The following is a 24,833-nucleotide window of genomic DNA, read 5'->3' as shown; positions in this document are numbered from 1 at the left end:
AAAAAAAAAAAAAAAAAAAAAAAAGCATGACTATAATTTTAAGTCTTTGATTAATGTAAAAGAAGGCAAGACAGGACAGAAAAGGGGGGGACATAACAGATAGGTCAAATAGTAAACAAACAAAAACTAAGGTAGTAGATATAAACTCTAACGCATCTGCAATTGCATTTAAATGTAAATGGACTAAATATTCTCATTGTAAGAGTATCAGTCTACATTTAAAACACACACAAAAAAACCAACTATATATGCTACTCATAGAAGATATGTATTAAGGCCGGGCGCGGTGGCTCAAGCCTGTAATCCCAGCACTTTGGGAGGCCGAGACGGGCGGATCACGAGGTCAGGAGATCGAGACCATCCTGGCTAATATGGTGAAACCCTGTCTCTACTTAAAATACAAAAAACCAGCCGGGCGACGAGGCGGGCACCTGTAGTCCCAGCTACTCGGGAGGCTGAGGCAGGAGAATGGCGTAAACCCGGGAGGCGGAGCTTGCAGTGAGCTGAGATCCGGCCACTGCACTCCAGCCTGGGTGGCAGAGCAAGACTCCGTCTCAAACAAAAAAAAAAAAAAACAACAACAAAAAAAGAAGATATGCATTAAATATAAGGACATTTTAAAAGTTGAAAGTAGAGGGGAAAAAATAGATAACATGCTAGCATTACCCAAAACAAAGCTAGAATGTAGCTATAGCAATATCAGACAATGAAGACTTTCACCGAGATGAAAAGAGGCATAACATAAGAACAAAGGGTCAATCTCTAGGAGGATATAAGAATTCTAAATCTGGCCAGGCATGGTGGCTCATGCCTTTAATCCCAGGACTTTGGGAGGCCGAGGCGGGTAGATCATGAGGTCAGGAGATCAAGATCATCATGTGTCTGTAGTCTTAGCTACTCCGGAGGCTGAGGCAGGAGAATCACTTGAATCTAGGAGGCAGAGGTTGCAGTGAGCCAAGATTGTGCCACTGCACTCCAGCCTGGGTGACACAGCGAGACTCTGTCTCAAACAAAAAAAAAAGAATTCTAAATCTGTAGGCAACAAATAACATAGCTTCAAACCATACAAAGCACAAGTCAACAGACTAAAAGTAGGTAAATCCACAATCATAGCAGACTTTTTAATGCCTCTGTCAATAGCTTATTGAATAAACAAACCAAAATCACTTAAAAATCTGATCAATATGAATAATAAACCAGACTAGATAGATCGCCGCACTCAACATTAATTATTTTCAGGTAAACATGGAACATTTACCAAAATATTCCCATTTGGAATCAATGGCAAGACCCTTATTTATAACAAAAGAGAAAACCAAGGTAGGGCCCAAGGTCACACTGGAAGCAGAGTTGTAATTAAAGGCCAGCTATTACGATGACCTAAAGTTCAGTTCTGACCCCATATCCAATATATGACCCTTTCTTTCACACCACTCTTTAATAAAATCTAATATCCACAGATTATCCTGCCCATAGCATCACAGTCATAATGTCCCATAGCCAAATTGGACTTAGGACTCATGCCCCCATTTCAGCATCAAAATGAGCCCCTGGAATTGGAAAGTCCTTGACTTCCACTTCTATATAGCTGAATACCTACTGCTAACCTTGCTGAAAACCCGTCTGGGTCCCTGCAGCAGCCCTACCTCCCTGAGACCTACAGCAATCCCCTTCCTTCATAACCCCATGTAAAAACGTCCTAAAGTCTGTCAGTCTGCACCTGAAAAACACCTTTCCTCCATGAAGGGAAGAAAGGTTAGAGGTATTTTCTAGGAGAACAAAGTAGAACAGTGCGACTGGAAACTGGACAGTGACCCACCAGTAAGCTATATATTTCACATTGCAGTGAAGAATATACTTAAATAGTATGTATATGTCTCTGAAACTAAAATATCTTGCCATGTGTATAGTTCATTCTAAGGATGTACAATATTAATTCTAATCTTTTCTATTTAATTTCATTCTGTTTAAATTGTTCTGTTTTTTGAGACAGAGTCACTCTGTCACCCCCACTGGAGTGCAGTGGCGCAATCTCAGCTCACTGCAACCTCTCCCTCCTGGGTTCAAGCAATTCTTGTGCCTCAGTCTCCCAAGTAGTTGGGATTACAGGCACATGCCACCACACCTAGCTAATTTTTGTACTTTTTTTAGTAGGAATGGGGTTTCACCATGTTGGCCAGGCTGGTCTCAAACTCCTGACCTCAGGTGATTCTCCCACCTCAGCCTCCCAAAGTGCTGAGATTACAGTTAACTTGTTTTTTATATGCTGATCCTGATGCATTAAATTAATTTCACAGTTTTCTAAAGGTTCATAACCTACAGTTTGAAAGGTTCAACTGGGTGAGCTAGAAGGCCCAGAATTCCCCACCAGGGCCAGAACGGCACGTTCCTTCCTGACCTGGCTTCTCTTTTCTCCCATCTTGCCATCTCCAGGCCTGAAACATCACCTGCCAATTGCTTGGGCAACAACATGCGTGTCTCTGAATCATAGCTGTGGGCAATCCTCCAGCACACAGACACCCACAGACGGCTCCATGCATCAGGCAGGTGTTAGCAAAGGCTCCAGAGGCTTCTGATGCTACAAAGCACCCAAGACCAGGGCCTCAGCTCCACTAACCCAGGCTCCCTCTGGCTGCCCATAATCCCCCACCCTCTGAGGAGAGCCCTCTACCTTTTTTTCCTACACATCTTCCTATATATAACCATTTCCACATCAGTCTCTGTCTTCTTTAACCCGTCACCCAAAAGGGTCTGACTTCTGCCTGCTTCGCCAGGACTTTATGGTGCTCCACCAGATTCTAATTCACCATCAAGACTTTCATTCTGACCACTTTTCCCAAACAGCCTGCATTAGCTCTACCGCTTCTCCCCACCCCATAAACACTCCCAGGCGAGGACTGCACCGATCCTGAAACACGTCAAACTCAGCCTTCCAGGGACAGGCTTACCAAGAGTCTAGAGTGAAGGGAAGAGGGAGGGGACAGAGAAAAGCTACCGATGTGAAAACAGGGTAGCTCCTGCCCTCAAAATCATGCAGAAAGAAGACAGCCTCCATTCAATATTTTAATAAGAAATAATACATGTTACCCAGTGACAAGCCAATGTGCAAAGCAGGTAACATGTCAAGTCTTCCAGGGGATAAGGACCATTAGAGGCCATCAGAGTAGTGACTCTAAAACTCATTCTGACAGCAGAACTCAGGAAGGTGTGATATTCTATGAGGGACTGCTTGAAATGTTACCCCAGGAAAAGGAAATAACCAATACTCTTGGCTATCCCATAGATGACACTTCATACTAAATTCCTGAATGGCTAAGTAACAGTGGGTGCCAAATATTAAGGTAACAATTAGGAAAGAAAACCTTACAGTTGAGAAAATTCTATCCAGTTAACCAAGTCTGCTCGGCACCTTGGAGAGGGGGGCCATCCATCACTCAATGTCAGAACCCACACATTACCCAGCTCCTAGAATACCAGGCTCTCAGGGAGCACTATAGTACATGAGCCTCTTGCCCAGAACCAGTCTTGAACAAGTAGGATGGGGTTTCCAAAAGAGAACAGGCAGGAGCAGAGAACAGCATGTATGATGGACGGTGTATGGGAGGAGAAACATAAACCAGAAAAGCGACAGGCAGATCCATGAGAGTGCGTCTCCATGACCCACCCAGCACCAGCACCATCATGGACCACTCGGACGTCTGCTGCCTACAGCCCTGCAACTAACCACTCACCCAAGCTCAGGCTCCAAATCAAGCCACCAAAACTGTGGCTTGCATTAATTATATCACCTGGAGAACCTACTGAGGACAGCTGAGTGTTAAAGAAATGCAATCCCAGTAACTAACTTACAGTGTACTGTGGCAAAGGAGATGGCACTTTAACAGGAACATCTGGGCCAGCGAATTAGCAGCAGACATGACAAACATGATGTCATCAGAGCAGACACAACTGCTATAAATCTTCACTATAAAATCACCCTTCAACTTGTATAAAAAGAGCGCACGTGTACTGGGCATGATGACTACTCAACCCCCCAAAGAAAAGTACAGAAAAATGGCTTGAAATAGCAGCAGCTGGAGGCCACGGCATCTTGTCACTCCACTCATGAGCCGCAGGCCTGGGGGAACCCAGCAAATGGGCTCCCTAAATGTCTGGTCCCAAGGAAAAGAAAGCCCTGCTGAGCTGCTGAACAGCCCCAGGGAAGAGCTTTTCCTCACTACCTAGCCTCCTTCCTGAGAGGCCTCCAAAGCAGCCAACTGGTAGTGAGCCTGAGGCGGGGGTGAAACAGAGATGCTGCAGACACCGCCTCCAAGCAAGGCCTGCCGAGCAGTCCAAGCTCAGCTCCTGGCACAGCATCGACCCTGTACCAACCCACAGGGGAGAGCCAGGCAGAGCTGGAATCCAGTAACTGAATCATCCTCCCATGAAAAACTCCAGCTCCCCCAATAGCTCATGCAGGGGCAGCTGCTGCCACCTCCTCCCCCAACACCTTCCCCAGGATACTGCTGGGTCCCCACCTCCAAACAGGCCCCAGTGTGGTGCCCAGGCAGGGCAGGTGAGGTGGCCCAGGGGCACACAGCCACCTTACCTCCGAAGTTGGCCAGCCGGCCAATCCTCGTCACGGGCACCTTCCGCTCCCGGGCATGCTCGCTAAGCTGGAGGGAGACCAGAAAGAGACCTGTGGAATCAGCCAAGGGGACAGGACCAACCTTCAGAGGCTCCTGTTGCCCCCACATCTCCTCTCCACCCCACAGGCAGCATCTCCGACTAACAGCACACTCCACCAAGAGGAGGCCTCCATGTTCCTAAAAACCCCAGACCACAGCACCCAGGAAAAGTCCCTAGAGCAGGACCCAAGGCCATCACTGCTGTGGGTGGGAGCTACCTTGGCCCTCCAGGGGCCTCCCAGACGCACCGTCTGTTTGTGCTGCTTGTTCTCGGGGCGAGCCTTAGCCTGCCGGGCCTTCTCAATGTCCTCAGCTGTGAGGCCCCCCACAGGGGATTGGTCCTGGTGGAAGAACCTTTGCTGAAAGTCCATGGCAGAGAATGAGTCTCTGGGGTTTGCAAAGAGCCTCCCATTGGCCCTGCCCAGAGGGGAGGCAGCCTGGCCGGGGAGCCCGGCTTCTCTAAAGGGTCCACTGGCCACGTAGGCAGGAGCTGGGCCCTCGCTGTGGGCATGACCCAGGGGCGGAGGTGCTGACTGGTCAGAAGCGGAGGCTGCAGAGAAGTCTGTGGAGGCTCCGGCTGCCTGCGGGACTGAGAAGTGGAACTCCCCTTCTGGGCCATCGAAGTTCTCAACAAAATATTCTTCACGTTTATCCTGACCCTGCAGGGAGCAAAGACCAGCATGAGGAGAGCAAGAGCGAACCAGGAGCTCCTCCCTGCCTGTCCCCTGCTGCCTAGGACAGCACACTACCAGCATCCCGCCCCCTCCCACCTCCAGATATGGCACGGTGCTGCACCCAAGACCCGGCACCCTTCCCAGCCTGGGAGCCGAGACCTGGGCTCCAGCCCTGCTTCTGTTTGGGCTCTGCTGTGTAGTCCTAGGTAGGACACTGAGCACCTACTGTGTGCCCAGCCGGGGCCAGGCCAGGTGCACACTACGCCCGCAGCGGGTTCCTCGCCTAACAGGGCCAAGGAGGCCTCCAGGGCTTTGGAGATGATAAACCAGGGCGCAAAGGACAGGGAAAGCTCTGAGAGGTGAACACACAGCCTAAGGCCGGCAAGGGGTGAGGGAAGCATACCGATGGGCCCACCTAAGCCCACAGCTCACTGCAGACATGGATGCCACCGGCCAGCCAGAGTGTGCATGTAAGAGATTCTCACTGGAGAGGTGGTCACAACCAGGACTAGGCCTGGCCGTCCCTAGGAGCTCAGGGCTCAGGGAAATGGAGGGGCAGGGGAAAGGATATGCCGTGTGTTCTTTGTGACGGTCACCAGGGCCTAAGCTTCGGGCCCAGGTCCTTTCTGCTTCTGAACCAGGAGTGACCTTGAGTGAGCTCCTGACCCTTCTCTGCTACTTCCTCATCTGAAAATAGGGCTCCTCACAGTCACAGTTACCGGAGGCCACAGACAGGGCCAGGAAACAGCATCCAGGAGCCTATAATTAGAACAGCACCAGCTTCTGGAGGGAGACCAGTGGCCTGGATTCCCGGCTTCAACTGAAAGGAATGAAATGCGCAGGCAGCCACGTGCTGCCTGCAGGGTACGCAGACAGCAGGAGACCCAAGCCTCTCGCTCTGCTGTCTAAGATGTCACAGGATGGGAGGGAGGAAAGAGACAGGCTGTTATGCTCACTTCAAAAACAGGAAACTGAGGCAAAGATGGCTGATGTGCTGGTGAAGGTCACCAGGCAGCAAATGACAGAGCCAGGATCCAACACCCAGGCTGGCCCTGCTGGCTGTGACACTATTTTCAGTGTAGAAACAAGTTGTATTTAGGTCAGTGCAGTGGCTCACACCTGTAATCCCAGCACTTTGGGAGGCAGGAGGATCACCTGAAGTCAGGAGTTCAAGACCAGCCTGGCCAACATGGTGAAACCACATCTCTACTAAAAATACAAAAATTAGCCACCTGTAATCCCAGCTACTCCGGAGACTGAGGAAGGAGAATTACTTGAATCTGGGAGGCGGAGGATTGCACCGCTGCACTCCAGCCTGGGCGACAGAGCAAGAATCCATCTCAAAAAAAAAAAAAAAAAACCCCCACAGGCATCACATGTAAATTCACAGAGCCCCTGGGAAAGCCTTGCCATTAGGAAGCCTGGGCAAGGCCCTCCTTCTGCCCCATCGCTCCCATATGGTCCCCTGGCCCTGTGCCACTAACACCTGTCGGTGTCACTGTGGAAGCCCAAGGCCAGTGGGGGGTCCCCAGGGCTCCGAGGGGACCCGGGCTCAGTAAGTATCTGCTGAACGAATGCAAGAGCAACCTTGACGGGCTGGAGGGAGATAAGCTCCTGGAGTCCGTGACCTTCCTCCCCTCAGCAAGAAGGGAGACAGCAAAAAGGGAAGCACTGAGGGAGTGAATGGCAGTGCACCCTGGGCGGCCACCCTGCTCCGAGGGAGTGAATGGCAGTGCACCCTGGGCGGCCACTCTGCTCCGAGGGAGTGAATGGCAGCGCACCGCAGGCGGCCACCCTGCTCTGAGGGAGTGAATGGCAGCACACTGCGGGCAGCCACCCTGCTCCGGTGCCTACCCTGCTCCGGTGCCTCCTGGGTGGTGTGGCTCATCACTCACCCCTACCTCCCAGAGACTGAGGGGGAGGCCCTGCCCCTTCCAGACACACTTCAGGAGCAGAGGGTTGGAGAGTGCCTGATCTGGAGGCCCCACTCGCCATTATGGCTAAGGCCTGCCCAGGCTGTCTCACTTCTGGGCGGGTCCGAGTGAGCTGGGCAAAACACCCAAGTTTTGAGTGTCCCACTTTCTGAGTGTCCCACGGGCAAAACACCCAAGAGTGAGGCCAAGGCCCCACACTGAGGCACCGAACCAGGCAAGGGGACGGCAAGAGCACAGAGTCCAGGCTGGGAGGGGACAAGAATTCTGGTCCTGTCACTCGTTATGAGTCTTGCAGCCAATTGCTTTGTCCCAGTTTCCTTATCTGAGAAATGGAGGTGATGGTCCAGGCCAGCCCCCATCCCAGGGCAGCGATGAGGCTTGGAGGAGAGCACAGATATGAGGACTTCTGAACACTAAAGGCAGGCATGCTCGGTGACAGAGCCACTGTATCACCGCAGGATCCTCCCAGAGCGGCAAGGAAGGACCTGCGGGTCCTAAACCTGAGATTGAGATGCCTGGGGGCTGCAACAGCCTCACAGCCTGCAGGAGGGCAGTGACCTTTGTCTAAACATCAGCCATCCACAGAAGAGATGTGGAAGGAGAGAGGCTGCGACACAACCTCCAATGCACACATGCCTAAGCACACACACAGGTGCTCACGCACAACAGGCACACAAACACCCCCCAATCCCATCTCCCTGAATGTCAGGGAAGTTGCTGGCGACTGTACAAGGTGACACCATGGTGGGCAGTGCTCTGCTGTAGCCAGCCCTGTTTATAGTCACCTCTCCAGCACACGATTTCACTAAAAACCACCCCTTGGAGTAAGACGTCAAGGCTTCCTGGACCTCGGCACAAAAGGTCATCTCTATCCCTAGATGGCACAGGGATGAGAGAGAGGCTGGAGATAAAGCTGCTTTTGGAAGGGCTGTGCCAGCTGCCACCCAGGAAAGGAGAGCCCCCAGTGAAGAGCCCAGAGACCCTCAGCAAACTGAAGGAGAAAAATGAGGTCAGGCCTTGGCGGAGGCTCAGCAGGCTCAGTGGGAAGGGCCTTCGAAGGCTGAGCCAAGCTGATGGACACCCAGGCCCCGGTAAAAACTGCATGTGTGTGTCTCCAAAGAGCACGCGTTGAAACCTAGCCCCTAGTGTGATAGTATTGGGAGGTGGGGCCTTTGGGAAGTAATTAAGTCATGAGGATACAGCCCTCCTCAATAGGATTGATGCCCTCATAACAGAGGCTCTAGAGAGCAGCCTTGCCCTCCTCCTGCCCCATGAGGACACAGTGAGAAGATAGCCATCTACGGATTAGGAAACGGGCCCTCACCAGACACTGAATCTTCTGGCACCTTAATATTGGACTTGTCAGCCTCTAGAACTTTGAGAAATAAATGTGCATTGTTTAAGCCACCAGTCTATGGAATTTTGTTATAGTTGCCACCACCTCACATAGGGGCCCTGTCCTACCCTGGAAGGACCGTGGGACACATTAGCTGGTGGGCCCTCAGGCCCTGGCCACCACAGACCAGTTGCCATGGTCACGGCCCTTGGTCTCCTCCAGAGTTCCAGGTCCCGCCCTCTTCCTGCCAGCACCCCTCCCACTCTTACCTGTACCTTCCCCAAGAACACACCAATCTGCTCCACAGCCGTGGACTGCAGGGCCCTGGCCGCCATGATCAGCTCCCCTCCGATGCCCAAGTGCTGCAGGTGGGTTTCCACGGCCGCCTGGGTCAGCTTGACAAGGCCTTTGGCCACCATGATGGTGTCTCCTAATATGGCAGCCATCCTTTGGGGCTGAAAGAAAGGAGGCCAAGTCAGGGGAGGCCCCGGGCCTCTGCAGGCCAAACCCACACTACCAACTCCACACCAAACTCTGAGCAGAAGGTCCAGAGGGCTGGTTTTTCCACTGATCTCCCCTTCTGCTAAGAGATAAGAAAGGGCCCAGGACTCAACGGAGACTCCACGTGACACTGGACACTCCAGGGGAATAGAGCAGAATAAAGACCATTGAGTCGGTGGTGCAGTATGCTCGCTGCTTCCCACACATTTCCTCTCCTGGGCCTCACAAGCACCCTACGGAAAACCTGAGGCACGGACAGGTGGCATGATTCATGATTCACAGCAGAACCAGGACTTGAGTCAGGCGCACAGACTCCTAGTCTAGGGTTCTTCCCTCTGGACCAAAACTGCCTATTGGGACAGAAGCATCCAACTCCCAAAGAACTTCCCTGCAAGGTCCAGGGGACCACTCACAGCATTGGTGCTCCAACCCGAACCCTCAGGGGTTGAGGCTGCCTGTCCCTGCCCAGCCGCCGTTGCTCTGCCCAGTGAGGCCTGTGACAGATATCCACAGACCAAGGGACAACCAGAGCCCCTCCCTGACCCCTCAGGGTCGGCCCACCCTCAGCTTCAACTATTCACCAAACCGATGTTTTCAAACTGCAGTCCAGACCCACAGTGCAATCAATTTGGAAGATCCTAACCACCATCCAAAAGAAATGAACAACCAGCACCACCACCAAGCACCACTACCACCACCACCACCACCACCACCACCACCAAGCATCACCACTGCTGCCACCACCACCACCACCAAGCACCAGCACCAAGTACCACCACCACCACCACCAAGTACTACCACCACCACTACCACCACCACCAAGCACCACCACCAAGTACCACTGCCACCACCACCAAGTACCATCACCACCACCACCACCACCAAGTACCATCACCATGACCACCACCAAGTACCACCACCACCACCACCAAGCACCACCACCACCAAGTGCCATCACCACCACACCACCACCACCACCAAGTGCCATCACCACCACACCACCAAGCACCACCACATGATGCAGAATCAAAAAGGAAGCATCAAGGAGCACTGTGGGTAGCTTTCTTAGTTCACATGTCCTACTTTCAAAGTGGCAAATAAATAAGCCATCTAAAAAAGTACACACTGAACAGTACTTAGTTGTGCCTTTCTTCCTACCTAAACAGTTGCATCCTACATACGTATCAGTGAACTCCCAACTGGTGCCAAGTCCCACCCCAGACAGAACTCCCAACTGGTGCCAGAGCCAGGAAGCAGAGATGGTGAGCGCCCACTCTTCTGGAAGGAGGGCCTGACGAGGGGAATACCCTACGGATATATGGCCCTGCAAACTGGGAGGCAAAACCTGTTCTTCTCAAATCAATAAACACTGCTAAAAAACAGATGTTGCTAATAAACACAGTCTGTCATTTGTGAGCACAATAACATGTAGACTCATTTCAAAACCACAGCCTGTACCCACCCCCCTTTGACAAATATCGCTGACCTACTGTTCAGGGTCCACACCTACACCTCCCCTTACCATACAAAGTGAACCCTTTATACCTCATCAATATCAGGTACTTTTTTTTTTTTTTAAGAGAGGGGTCTCACTATGTTGCCTGGGCTGGAGTGCCATGGCTGTTTACAGGCATAATCGTGGCACCCTATAGCCTCAAATTCCAAGGCTCAAGCGATCCTCCCACCTCAGGCTCTCAAGCAGCTGGGATTACAGGTCCGCACCACCATGCCAGCTTAACACCAGGTATTTTTCTGCAAGGGAGTCTCTGCTCTCACAGAAGTAGAAAGGAGGGAAGGGGAATAACTACCAGAAGGAAACATCTATCCAGAACTTTTCTCACCTTCTGCTTTCAAAAATTAGGTCTTAAAACCCTACTTCTAATGCACCACAATCCCAAAGTGCCTCATAATTCAACGATCCCACAATTTCACTGCAAATCCCTTCCAGGGCTGCACCAAGAACCAGGCACACAGTTACACCAGGAGGTATTTTCATCATGATTTTAAAGAAATAAAAGCCCCCAAACACATGTAGTACACAAGTTAAAAATCCTATCAGCATCGTGACTTCATCTGCAAGTACCCGACCCTGGCTAGGAACACCAGTCTCCCACCCACCCTACTTCTTCCTGCAACTCCATGAGCACGTTTTTGGGGTCTCGCCTGTGAGTAACAGAAATGGAGTGTTTGGGCTCTGTGCCTCCTTGGTATAGCGGCCTCCTGAAGGCCTCCATGTGCCTGCCTGCTCTCCTCTGAGGAGGGGACAGCCAAAAGTGGCCACAAATAATAAAGCAGTGGAGGTGGGAGACAGGTGCTCATGTTTGGGAGTATCCACTAGCCAGGCATGAAACCAAAATAAAAAGTCATCCAGAGGTTCCTTCAACACAAGTTCACTGACCTCTCCCAGTGCTCCAGGCTAGTTTCTGCAGGCCCTGGATGAACCTGCCGTGGCCCAGGGCTCATGGCAGCGTGGCATGCCCATACCTCTATAATGGGCACAGACACCAGGAAGACAGCTGGAGGCCAACTGATGCTGACATGCCAGGATCAGAGGCAGAGTGGAAGAGATGACCTGGAGCTGGGACATGGGGCTCCAAGCCCACCCCCACCAGCTGCCGCTGCCCAGCGTGAGGCTCGACCTCTTCCATCCCTCCTCAGTAGTTCAGTTCGGAAGGGCTCTGGGTGCCTCATCAGGCCCCTTTTCTGGTCCTAAGGTGCTAAACTGCTCTAACGGACTTTCGTGGGGTTGACAGTCTTTTTTACTTATTTGGGTGGCATAATGGTTGTTTTTGGCTATACTATGGCAATGGCTACTGAGGAGTATCCTGAAACATGAGGATCAAATACTGACATCTGAGGGGCTTTATTATTAGGACTATTAATGGAGTTGATGCTGGTTCGGTGACTAGTTGAGCACGATGGAGTGGGGATCACGGTTGAAGTAAATAAATGTCTTTATTGAAGTGTCTGGAGAGAGAAAGAACCATGATAAATGCAGCTTCCCAACCCCAGGGACAGGGGTTGAGAAAGCTGCACAAGGCTGTGTTCCCACCACAGGAGGGCGTTTTCTGGCCAAACTTTCACTGTCTGACCTTTTGGGGACACCGTCTCACTCACGCTGGAGACGAGGCTCCAACTTGGGGATCCTGACCTGCATACGAGCTGGTAATTATCTGGGTCATGGGGACCTTCAAATCTAGTCTCCAAAACTAAAAGACACCCCCACGGGCTGTCTAACTGGCCAGATACAAGAAGATATATCAATAGGAAAATGAGTTGTGTCCTTTTTTAAAATGAATTCAACAGGCAATCCTGATAGACAGCAGATGAGAGTATCACACACTGCACACTCAGGACCCACCGGGAGGAAGGAATTTTACTCTGAGGATGCCATATACACTCCAAGTCCCCCCTTCAGAGCCAGAACTCACCGTCTGTCATTCATCTCCTCTAAGACAGCAGGCCAGGGACATTGTCTGCATTACCAAGCCGCTGTTCAATCTCCTCCGTAAATACAGAGTGTGGCATTATCAACCAGCTCCTCCCCAGCAAAGCATGGTGTGTGTTCTCTCTAAAAGCCAAGGACCCACCGGGTCTCTTGCAGTCATATCTGCCACCGAAGCCTCAACATGACTGGTAAAAGAAGCCAAAAGCAAGTGGCACAAAAGGCCGTTCTTCTGGGCAAAGTGTGAACCAGGAAGAGTGGGGGCCAGGGAAAGTGTGAATCAGGGAGAGTGGGAGCCAGGAGGCCTGTGAAAAAGAGAGAGCGGGAGCCAGGGAGAGCGGGAACCAGAGAGTGCGGGAGCCAGGGAGAGTATGAACCAGGGCGAGTGTGAACCAGGGAGAGCGGGAGCCAGGGAGAGCAGGAGCCAGGGAGAGCGGGAGCCAGGCAGAGTGGGAGTCAAGAAGAGTGAACCAGGGAGAGTACGATCCAGGGAGACTGGGAGTCAGGGAGAGTCCACGCTGAGAAGCCTTCCCCAGGGCAGCTGTCCACTGCAAGCCTAGCATCCCAATCACCTATAGGTACCTCCCATAGGAAATATGTCCCAAACTGACTTTACCACCCCCACCTCATCCTCCCAGGGCTCCCACCCTGAGGAATGCGGCCACCACACACTTCTTTCAAGCCTCCTCCCCTGCCCTTGAGCATCTGATATTCTCGCTGGGTGATGCAGCAGTCGTTTACCGTGGCTCTGCCCTTCCTTCCACTGCCTTTAGGTTCCAGCCAGGCCAACCCATTCCTGGAACCAGAGAGGCTTCCTCCTGCAGGCCTGTGCACAGGGGGCACACCTCCTCTCCTCCTCCCAGATCTCAGCACCAACATCACCTCTTCTGGGAAGGCTTCCCCAACATGCCTCCCAGCACCCTGTGCCCATCCCCTCCAGCGCAGCAGTAACCACTTTCTGAATCTGCCTAACTCTCTTCCCAGTCAGATATCAGCCACAGGACAAGGACCACAAGGGCCATCAGCCACAGGAAAAGGACCACATCTGTCTTCCCCCTCTCTCCAGCACCAAGCACCATGCTCAGGATTGAGCAGACAGGTCATCACCATTTGTCAAAGGAAATGAACTCAGTTGGTCCCTCCAAAGTTTGAGAAAGCCTGCTATTCTCTGGCTGGCTCACACCTGCTGGCAACTTTTACTCCACATACAGAATCAAGGGCCTCTCAGGAGGCTGGTCTGAGGCACTGGTCCTAAAGCTGCTGTGAACGTCTCAATCACCTTAAGACTAGTCCAGAGTGCTGAGCCATACCCCTAAGGGTTCCGTCTCAGCAGGTCTGGGGTGGGGCCCGGGAATCTGCATCTCTAACAAGTTCCCAGATGCTGCTGACACTGCGGGTCCCAGGCACTTACTTTGAGAACCCCGGTTCTGGAGGAAGAGAGGGAAGGGGAGCAGAGGAAGCCCATGCCTATGGCCAGGCAGGACGCCTCCATGGGGACCCTTTCCTAAGAGTCTCCCCCTGCAACCCTCTTCCCAAGAGTCTGGCTTTGCCCTTAGGCAGAAGTTTTCCACCTGCCCCTTCTTTTTCCATTATTCTTCAAGAAACGGAAAAAGGAAATCAAAAGTGAGTGAGCTTAGAGACCGTGACCCACAGAGCAGACCTCCAAAGGCTCTCAAGACTGCAGGGCATTGGTGGCCTCCTGGTGAGCCACACACGCTGGCCTGTGCTGGCCTGTCTGCCCTGGCGGAGAGGTCTGAGCTCGCCATGGCCTTCACACAGGTCTGTACCCACAGCCTCCGGATGTCCCAGTGGGTCATGCCTTGTAAGGAAGGGAGTTTCCAGGGTTCAACTTGCCTTCTAGGCTAAGGACTTCAAGTTCCCTTGAAAGTGGCTTCCAGACTACTGGGGTTTTTCTTTGAACTGTTAAAAAACTATACATTCTTGTGCTAATAACATAAACAAGAGCTTGTTAAAAGCAGGCACTGAATCCCATACTGCTCAATTTTTATTTTAAAAAAAAAAAGCAAGCAACTAGGCACTGACATGAATGTAACCAGTTCCACAGATGTTTTTATTTTGTGAGCAGCAGAACCAGCCCACCATGCTGATGATAACTACAGCTGCTTTTTCTGAGTTTAGTATATGCCAGGCTCTGGGCTCAGTATTCTACTTAGCACAGAGATGTATTAACTCAATCATTTTCAGAAGGTAAATTATGCCCATTTTACAGATGAGGGTGCTAAGGCACAGAGAGGTTAAGTATTTTGCCCAAAGTCACACAGCTTTTAAGAAGTAAAGCTGAGACCTGGATCCATCATGGCTCAGGAGCAAGGCAACCTGTTTAACAGGTAAGAGGAGAAAATTAGCAAAACAGTGGGTTTTTGACGACCCAGACTACAAACCTCCATTCTCCATCCATTGGGAGATTAAGATAGTCTTAGGATTCCCTGGGTGAGTTGCCCTGTGGTGAGCACTGGGTTGGGAGCTGGGCATGGTTGGGGGTGATATAAAAGCAGCAGAAGGCAAAGTTCCAGCCTCTGATGATAGTCCAGACAAGGACCCAGCGCTGTGAGTGACCCGCATGGGCTCAAAGCTCTAACACAGGCAGGCATTGGAGGGTCCAGAGCAGCCTCTCCCACTCTGGAGTTGATACAGCCGCCAACACACAAGGCTTTTAAAGGCCAACCAGCCAAGCACAGGGTCCTGATGGCAATTTAGTTTTCTGACTAAAAACCTACTGAAGTTTACTGCTTAAAACATTCAAATTAAAATATTTGGCTCATGAAGTGATACTGGTGACATGGTTAAGATGCTCTGAGATTAGGTGAACTGGGTTCACACCATGACTCTGCCACTGACTTGCTAGAGTGACCTAAATCAAGTCATGTGAGCTTATCTTTGTGCCTCAGTTTCCTCATCTGTTCTTGAAAGGACTGGATAAATCCATGTTCCTCATCTGTTCTTGAAAGGACTGGATAAATCCATGTAACAGCATTCAGGACATACAGTAGGTGCTTAAAAACCATTAGCTAATGCCATCATCACCATCATCATTATAATAATTATTATTGCAAGCACACAGACATTCTGGAATGAAGTTCAGACTTCGTGAGACCAGAGGTCAGGGTGAATGAGATCAGTCTGGATAACCTGCAGTTGTTCCTGCCGGGCACAGTCTCACGCCTGAGTTGGGAGGCAGGCTGGGCTGGGGGAGGACCAGTGTGGTTTATTTAGTGCTGTTGTATGAGACATCATTCAGGAGAAGCAGTCCAAAGTGCTGGTGGCCTGCTTGGAAACCAGAGACACAAATGCCCACTGGTATTCCTTACCACTTCATCTTAAAGGAGAAAACAGCATGGGAGGCTCTTGTCTAGGTACATTCAGGGAGAGGCAGTGGGAAGAAAAACCCCTCTAACTCCCACAGGCTCCCCGGCTCTGAGCCATGGAACACTCTCCTGCCAGATTCCTCTTCCTATAATAAAATCCACGTTCATCATGCCAACCCCTTGCTCAAATGGCTCCTCTACCTGTAGAAATGTATGTAGACATATATATAAAACCCAGACTCCTGCGCCTGAAGTCCCAAGCCTCGAAATCAGGCAGAGAGAGAGAGAGAGAGAGAGAGAGAGAGAGGGAGTTTTTTTTTTTGAGACAGGGTCTTACTCTATTGCCCAGGTTGGAGTTTAGTGGCATGACCACAGCTCACTGCAGCCTCAACCTCCCCAGGTACAGTTGATTCTCCTGAGTAGCTGGGACTACAGGTGGGTGCCATCACACCCAGCTAATTTGTTCGTATTTTTAATAGAGACAGGGTTTCACCATGTTGCTCAGGCTGGTCTTGAACCCCTGACCTCAAGTGATCTGCCCGCCTTGGCCTCCCAAAGTGCTGGGATTATAGATGTGAGCCACCATGTCTGGCCTGGGTTTTATATTCTTAATCTTTCAAAATACTTTTACTTCAGCTTTAATATCTCAATGAGATAGGAATAATAACAAGAACAGCTACCATTTATTATTCCCCTTCTGTCTGCCTGTCACTTTATATTAACTCTAATTCTTACAACAACCTGGTGAGGTATTATCCCCACTCACTGATGGGATAATTAAAGCTCATCAAGGCTGAGCAATCTCCTAAGAGCCAAAGCTGTGGGATGCTGGACCCTTCCACTCCTGTCTGACTCAGGCTCCAGTCCTTTCTTCTTACTGCCTAGGAAGCTGAGAGACAGCAGAGAAGAACACTGCCCCGAATCAATAACTCCTTTTTTGCTAAATCAATAGTCACTCAACATGAGACATAAGTAAGGTTTACATCCTGAAATGTGTCTTCCTGGTTACAGAAAATTGAGTCACAAAAATCCTGGGACCAGCTGGGCTCTCAGAGGCCATCTGGCCAAACTCCTTGCTCTGGAAAGTTCATCAGCTGCCAGGACTGAGGGTATCACAATTCTCAGGACCAGTGATCCCACCCACTAGAGGCAAAGCTTGGTTCCAGAGCCAGTTTGATCTTAAACATAAATAGTGGAAAGAGGCAGACACCCCACACTGAAGACTGCCTCTGGGTGTGTTAAGAGCTAGGAGGAGCCATTGGGCATGTGGCCCTCAGTCTTGCCACACTCAACACCAGCACCAACCTTTACTAGCATCACCTCCAAATGCCACACACAGGCCAGGTGTGGACATGCACACATCACTGGTATGGAGGTTAAATAAACATGTTCTGCCCTGAGGTCACATGCAACCCTCAGGCACTACATGTGTATGCAAAACCTCTATAGCTTTTAAAATCACCCAGTTAACCCAGACAAGGGGCAACCCTAGACAGACAACAACTACACACGCAACGAGAAATGAGAAGAGGCTCAGCAGGGAGCAAGGGGACCACAGGCCCAGGAGAGGTGGCCGTCTCCTTGTCGATCTCCACTCTCCCTGGCCTGACCAGCAAGGCCCTTTACTGTGGAGCCCCAGACATCTCTGCAACAATACCTCTCGCCAGCTGCCTCTGTGCCCCAACGCTTCAGCCAGAATGGACCCCCGGCCCCGCCCAACACCCACACAGGTTTTCCAACTTCCACGGCCTGCTCCCTCCTCCCCATGGAATATCATTTCTCCTGCTGGAATCTTGGCCACCTGCTGGAATCTTAGCCACCTGCTGGACTGGTAAACCCCCTATAGGCAAGTCATCTCCTTTCATCTAAACTCCCTCATCTCTTAATGGCCTAAGGTCACCTCGCCATGCCCTGTATGACTCTGTGTGTGCCTGTTCCATTTCCCTTACTGCACAGTAAGCTCCGGAGAGAGGGGCCCTCTCTTTCCCAGTTCTGTATCCCCCACAGGGTCTGGCACTGTCCCCATATACACCATGAGTTTATTACCATTATGAGTCAGTGAGGCAGGGCCCAGGCACCCAGGCTCCGTGGCTTCCTGAGCTCCCTCATCTACAGCCCAGGACTGAAGAAAGGAGGCTGAGCACCAGAGGAACCTGAACCCCCGAATATGCACAGCCACAGAAATGGCAGCAGTACCCCCCTGGTCAAAAAGTGACTTTTATAGGAGCAAAGCCAGATGAGTTTTCAAGCCAGCTTCATAATCCCACTCATGGTGGCCACACAGACCCAGGGAGGGAGCAGGGTACATAGTCATTGCTACTGCTTCCTCTGCTTCACCCTCGCCCCTGTTTAAGACCGAGGGAAAAGAGGAGGGACTGAACCCAGCAAGCAATTGTTCCGCAGCAGGCCAATCAGCCCTAGCCCATGAACCATGAGCGCCAAGCAGGCGTAAACAGGAGCTACTACAGGCCTGGCGGCAGCACAATGTCCAACCCTTGACCACATGCTGGCTGTAAACACCTTAGGGAGCAAGAGCCACAAGCATTTTTTCAATCTCGGGAAGATTAGAGATGTTTGCTCAAGCACCTGTCAAACAGTAACCACCTTCAGCTTACCGGGCAATCGACTTTTACTTTTACCCTCCTCTGAGCCAGTATCAGTGCCAAACAAAAAATGTGCCAAGCACAGAACAAACACTGGGCTGGGGCCCAGGCTCTGAGCTTGAACTTTAACATTTCTTTTCATGTGGACTGGCCCCAGGACTTCTCATCCAGCCCTGCGGACAGCAGGGACTTGCCACCAGGTCCTCCAGTTCCCAGACGACACCGCATATATTGTGATGAGGGCTGACAGGGAGGACCAACAGTAACGCCACCAAGCGCAGATGACCTCAGGCACACCGCTTCTCCTCTTGGGGCCTGCGTTTTCTCATTTCCTCATGTGTAAGTGACATGACTTACCTGGAGGAGGCCTAGTTCCCAGAGATTAGGAAAGGGCCATGCATCCCTGGAGCACAGAAGGTCAGCAAGGAGAGCACGCACAGGGCTGTTTTGAAAGCTAGGATGTAATGGGGTCTAGGAAGAGTAATGCTCAAAACAACGCAGATACTGATCCTTCTAGAGACTCTATGAAATAGTGAGAGGTGAGAGGCAGACCAACCCTGCTGTCTTCACAAAGGCAGAGAGGGGCGCTACAGCCTCTCTCTCTCAGGAAACACACCTCTGGGAAATAGAAAACTCCAATGGATGGTGCAGAGGTAGGAGAGGTAAGGGACTGGGCTTTTCCGTATGAACCAGAAACACCTTCCTGCCTGCCTTCTATACACACACACACACACACACACACACACACACTCACTCTCACAGGGTACAATCAACTTCTCAAAGGATGCCGAGGTACCTAAGGCTCTTCAAACCCCACCCCTGGCTCTCACATTAAACAGAAGGCCTCAACCCCTCTCTAGTGGACCTTTGTTACTCCAGAAATGGGGGCAACCAGATAGGAGTGACCGCACATTCTTGGTCACACCTCTCAGACCCTTCCCCTGCCTCTGTTCCATCTCCTCCCACACTGACCATCCCTCCTCCTTCCCGCACCAGGACCTTGCCCTTGACCTATTTTTTTCTTTTGCCTTCAATCTCTTTTCATAAAAGCCCTCCCCTCAAGCCCACAAGCCTACTATAGGCTCTGCTTCTCCTCCACCCTCTGGACGTGGCCACCATCTCCCAAGGATGGAGTGCACTTGCCATCTTCCCTGCTCCCTCAGCACACACTGTCTAGCCCCAACCCCAAGCTGCCCCACTGTGACACCTGAGGGCTCAAGCCAGTGGGTCTCCTCAGCCACTCCCTGCCCCACAGTGTTTCCTGCTGCCCCTACACTCTTCCCAGAAGCCCTCCTTCCTCCCTTCTCTCTGGCCTCACCTCCTCAGCTTCCTCCCCCAGCTCCTCTTCCTCCACCTACTCCGAGGCCTGGGAGTTCCCAGGCTGGTCCTTGACACCCCAGCCTCCCTGCCATCTGCACTGTCTCCTGGGTGGCCAGAGCTCCTCCACAGGCTCTGCACTGATGCCTCCCCACCCTCAGGCCAGGCAGGGCCTCTCAACCACTGAACCCATTTCCAGAACAAACCAAGTTACACACACACATACCACATCACTGCTTCAAAGACCCACAGGCAACTGGGAAGAGGTGCAGGGAAATTTCGGAGGGTGATGAAATTATTCTATACTTTGATTGTGGTAGGGGTTATGTGACTGTGTGTTTGTCAAACTGTACAGAACTGCACACTAAGAAGGATGAATTTACTGTATGCAAATTATACCTTAATCAAACAGGATGGAAAAAAGTCCCATAGGCTCCCATCATGTCTAAAACTAAGATGACCACCTTCTCCCAAACCAGCTCTTCCTCCATCATCCAGCTCCTCCCCCTGCTTAGAAATCTCAGCCATATATCCAGCCAGTTAGTCAGTCTAGAAATTTCACTTGCATAAATTTCTTTGAATCCAGCCCTTCGGTTCTATCTCCCCTTGAGGTCCTTCTCACAAACCACCTCTGTGGACTCCCACCCCTCCACATGTGCAACTCCAGAAAGAGCAGGACCCTCGAACTCCCTCACTCCCACTAGCTCTCCTTTCCACTGGCTCTCCCGAGTTCCCGGCTGTTGCTTAACAGGAATGACAGAAGTATCTCCAGATGCCACTGTCAAATCAAGACAACTCTGTCTAAATATTCCTGTCTAATTTTGCACACAGCTCTTGTTTCAACGGACAAAGATAATGACTCAGTGTCCATGGTTCTTACTGGAAAATTATCCTGCCAAGTTTTCAGCTTCCCAATAATAGCCTTCTTTAAACTTCTCTTTGAGAAAGGAGAAGTGACCTTTCTTCCTGATCCTTTTCTATAAGCAACAAAAGGGCACCCAAAAGATCCTTTAACTGACCAACGAGTGTTACAGGAAAATCCCAATACATCCCCACAGGGTCAATTAACAGCAAGAAAGAGAAACTCATTGAATAGGCTTAGGATGGTTTTCCTTGCCCTGTGCAAGAAATCCCTGTTTTTCAGCTTTTCTGCATGCCTATCGGTTTGGGACTTAGAAATTTGGGGCATAAATTCTGGATTACACTGAAGGCAAAATTTAGACTCAGAAGTAAAGCATCCTTCTCCATACACACATAAAAATGTCTCTTTGATGAGCAGGCTGACCCAAGGAGAAAAAAAAAATAAAAGGCTCACTGACTTTGACATTGATGTTTCAAATAACTACAAAAGAACTCCACAGATTATTATACCCATGCCCATGCTGCACCCTCAGATGGTATATGTAAAAATACATATGTTTGAAATGCACCCTGCCACTTACTCCCTGCAGATGAAGGCCTGGTCCCTTCCACATCACAAGACACAGAGATGTCTGAGCAAAAAGTGAGGATGAATAAAGCATCTCCTTGAAGAACCACTTGTGGATAGCTGAGTTAGCCTTTGTGCCAGCACTCAGCTTAAGTATGTTTCCTATTGTAAAACTGGCCCATAGTTACTCAGGTGCAAATCCCCTAGTCTTGCAAGAGAAATGAGTTTCTCTTTCTTGCTGTTAATTGATCCTGTGGGGATATATCGGGATTTTCCCGTAACACTCCTTGGTCAGTTAGGGGATCTTTTGGGTGCCCTTTGTTGCCTGCAGCCGAGAAGCTACCAGTCTTCCAATTCTCCAGCACCCCCAACCCAGGCAGTCACTGCCACACACCTAGCAGGCACAGTACATGCCCATGGATGTCTACCTCCTTTCTGCTTGCAGGTTTTGCCTCTGCCCTCCTAGGTGCACAGGTAGCCCAATCTACATGACTTTTACCACTGGGTTAGGGTAGGAGGCACAACACTACCCTTTGCCCAAACCTCTCACCTACTCACGGGCAGGTCCCAGAGGGGCCTCTGGCAGCATAGGACAACTCTTTTTAGAGTCTTACCTCAGTGGTTCTCAACCAAGGGAGATTTTGCCCTCCAGGGGACATGTGGCAATGTCTGGAAACATTTCTGATGGTCACAATGGCTAGAAGGGGTAGGGAGTGGTGCTAGTCTAGTAGACAGAAGCCAGGGATACTGCTACACATCCTACAATGCATAGGCCAGGCCCCCCGCCAACAAAGAATTATGGGTCCAAAATGTCATTAGTCCACAGGTTGAAAAACTTTGTCTTAGATAACACACTGGCTCTGAGGGAGGTGCCCAGACTGCCTGGTTCACTTTTCCTTTGAGCTGCCCAACATTAGGCCCCAAATCATTACGATTCTGCATAGTCCGCACCATTTGCAAGGCTGAACAAAACATTCAAAGCCATTGCCTGAGTCTTCTTTTTTTTTTTTTTTTTTTTTTTTTTTTTGAGATTGAGTCTCGCTCTGTTGCCCAGTAGGGCGTGCACTGGCGCCATCTTGGCTCACTGCAACCTCTGCCTCCCAGGTTCAAGCAATTTTCCCACCTCAGCCTCCTGAGTAGCTGGGATTATAGGTGCCCGCCACCACATCCGGCTAATTTTTGTATTTTTTCTTTTTTTTCAGTAGAGATGTGGTTTTGCCATTTTGCCAGGCTGGTCTCGAACTCCTGACCTAAGGTGATCCACCCGCCTTGGCCTCCCAAAGTGCTGAGATTACAGGCATGGGCCACCGCGCCCGGCAGCCTGAGTCTTAAAGATGCTGCTCCTGTAGCTCCCCTTTTGTCTCTCCTCAGGAGAAAGGCCTTCCTCCAAAAGAAGAGTCTCCCAAGAGCCCTCCTGCCAGGACGACCCACCCATCCACAGCGTGACAACTAGCAAGCTGGCATCAATGAATGTTCAAATCCTTTGGCAATCAGGTAGGCCTGGCATGACCAGCTACTCAGTCCTGTCACGTAGATCCAAGGCCCAAGTGAACATGCACAAGTTTTTCAACAGGCTGCAGGCCCAACTCAGGCTGGAAGACTGCACAAAAGCCTCTCACCCTTCAGGAAGCTGACATCTCTCACCCAAATGGGGAGTCCCAACACCCAAACCTGCCCCTGCAGCATTCCCCATCGCCCAAGGAGGGTTTGGCAGAGAGGCTGTCACCTCTGTGCAATGGGTGAGAATGAGCCTCGGAAAGGCTCCGAGTTTAGGGGAGTAAGCGCAAACCTTACTCACAAGACCCCCCAGTGTTTGGAGAAGTAAGAGGAAAGGCCAAAGAAAAGCGAAAGGAAGAAAGGATCAACAAGGATCCCCTGTCCCAAGTTCACCCAAAATTCCCACCTGTGAAGCCCAACAGTTGGCTCCAGCCAAGGAAGTCAAAGTTCTGACCCAAACCTGCAGCCAGGGGCAACGAGCCTAGAGCCCCAGACACTCAGAGCAACGGGGTCTGGGAGTGAAGAACGACATTATTAGAAAGCGAAGCAGGAAAGCTGTATTGGCGACCAAAGGGCACGGGCAACGGGCGATCGGCAGCCGGAAGACGGCCGGGCAAGCAGCAGGCGTGTTCCAGGGACCCAAAGCTCTGCACGTGGCCCTCGTCTCCTCCCCGACGCAGGACCGAGGGACTGAGGTGGACCCAGGGACGTAAGACGGCTGCAGAGGACCCACCCTGCACCTCAGGGGCCCCCTCTGCGTCCCGACCTGACGCTCGTGGCTAGCGAAACTCGCGGGGAAGCTGCACTGTCACATGAAGAAAATGCAAGAAGGGCTCAGGTGGGTGTTGAACCCAGCTCTGGCCGCAGCCAGACGGCGCCCAGGCACTCGGCGGGCCGGCGGGTGGCAGCCTTACCCGGCTGCAGGAAGATGGGATCCGCGGTCACCTTCTAGCCCCCTCTGCGCCCGCCTCCGCGCGCTCGCCACAGAGCTGACGCCCGGCACGCGCTCCGGATCTGTTTACCAACTCGCCAGCTTCCAGGGAGGCCCAGCGCCCAAGCCCCGCCCCGCGGACCGCTCCCATTGGCTGCGCCGCCGTCCGCCTGCCGAATGCAGCTACGCGCGTGGGAGCGTGCTCGGCCAGTGCTCCCAGCCCATAGCCAATCGCGACCGAGGGCGGAGCAAGAGGAGCCAATGGGAGGCTACCTTAGCAGACAGGGCCCTCCAGTTCTCCTTTTCCCCACCTCCCCGCTACCTTTCCTTCTAGCAAACGAGGGTTGGAGGCCTGGCTTTGGAGTTGGTGGCCTGCGCGCATGCGCCTTGAGAACGGGCGCCTTTGTCACTGCGATGCGGTGTGCGCGGCCGCAAAGGTTCCTTGTGTTCCTCCAGATTGGTGCTTGCTGGGCCTCCGCGCCGGCCTGGGAAGGGAGGCTGTGGACCGAACAGACGCTACTGTGGGGCGTGGAGGGTGCCGCCGCTTTAAGGACCGGGCGAGGCCTGTTCTTTGCTCCTCTCTATGTAGCAAGAGCCCCTTTCCCAGGGCCCACAAAAAGCACTCCGAGGAAGGGAAGCGCGGCGGGCAAGGCCGCGCACTTCCACCTCCGGCGTCGGGGCCCTTCAGGCTAAGGTTACTTGTTTTGTGTGGCGCCATCCTCAAAACAGGAAGCCTCTGCCACCCGCGCCCCTAGAGTAGAGAGATAGGACACTCACCCGAGTCGCTGTCCGCCCGCCGGTCTCGTCGGCGTGCAGGTGCCCGCAGTCGCTGACGACCGGGGTTTTGGGGGACGCGCAGCCCACACGGGATAGAGCTCGGGTCTAGCCCTCGGCGGCCCAGCCGAGCAACCCTGGGAGGCACCGCCACCACCAGCCCGCAGATTTGCCCCGTCACTCCCTCCCTAACGAGAAAAGGAACGTGTGAGCCAAAGTCGTCTCGACAATTTCGACAGTTTCCACTCAGATGACCCCAAACACTGGTCTGCAGCTCTGTTAGTCGTTCTTGTGGAAAAAAGAGAAATAACAATTTAGTGAGTTTTTCATAAAATGAAATACTCAAGCCAAAGGATTGTTCCTTATTCTGAGCCTCGCCCCGCTTTTCTTTTTTCTTTT

The 24,833-nt window shown here is 51.7% G+C and overlaps 1 protein-coding gene across 2 annotated transcripts in view; it reads right to left on the bottom strand.

The window, feature by feature from the left end:
- The window catches only part of COQ8A (coenzyme Q8A), a 42,059-nt gene extending 17,227 nt beyond the window's left edge, over positions 1-24,832 (bottom strand). The window contains exons 1-4 of one of the 2 annotated variants that reach the window (XM_017882347.1): positions 24,438-24,832; positions 8,881-9,066; positions 4,916-5,326; positions 4,589-4,655 (exon numbers count right to left, since the gene is read on the bottom strand). In XM_017882347.1, the coding sequence (XP_017737836.1) occupies positions 4,589-4,655; positions 4,916-5,326; positions 8,881-9,057 (655 nt within the window). In that variant the 5' untranslated portion in view covers positions 9,058-9,066; positions 24,438-24,832. Of the gene's footprint in view, positions 1-4,588; positions 4,656-4,915; positions 5,327-8,880; positions 9,067-23,643; positions 23,802-24,437 lie in introns of those variants that run through there. The other variant, XM_017882346.1, reaches the window with a different exon arrangement.
- Position 24,833: the final 1 nt, after the last annotated feature.

The sequence above is a fragment of the Rhinopithecus bieti genome, unplaced genomic scaffold, assembly GCF_001698545.2.
Source record: "Rhinopithecus bieti isolate Rb0 unplaced genomic scaffold, ASM169854v2 scaffold_13261, whole genome shotgun sequence".
Lineage (NCBI taxonomy): Eukaryota > Metazoa > Chordata > Mammalia > Primates > Cercopithecidae > Rhinopithecus > Rhinopithecus bieti.
The sequence above is the reverse complement of the archived record's forward strand: the minus strand, read 5'-3'. Positions and strand labels throughout refer to the sequence as shown.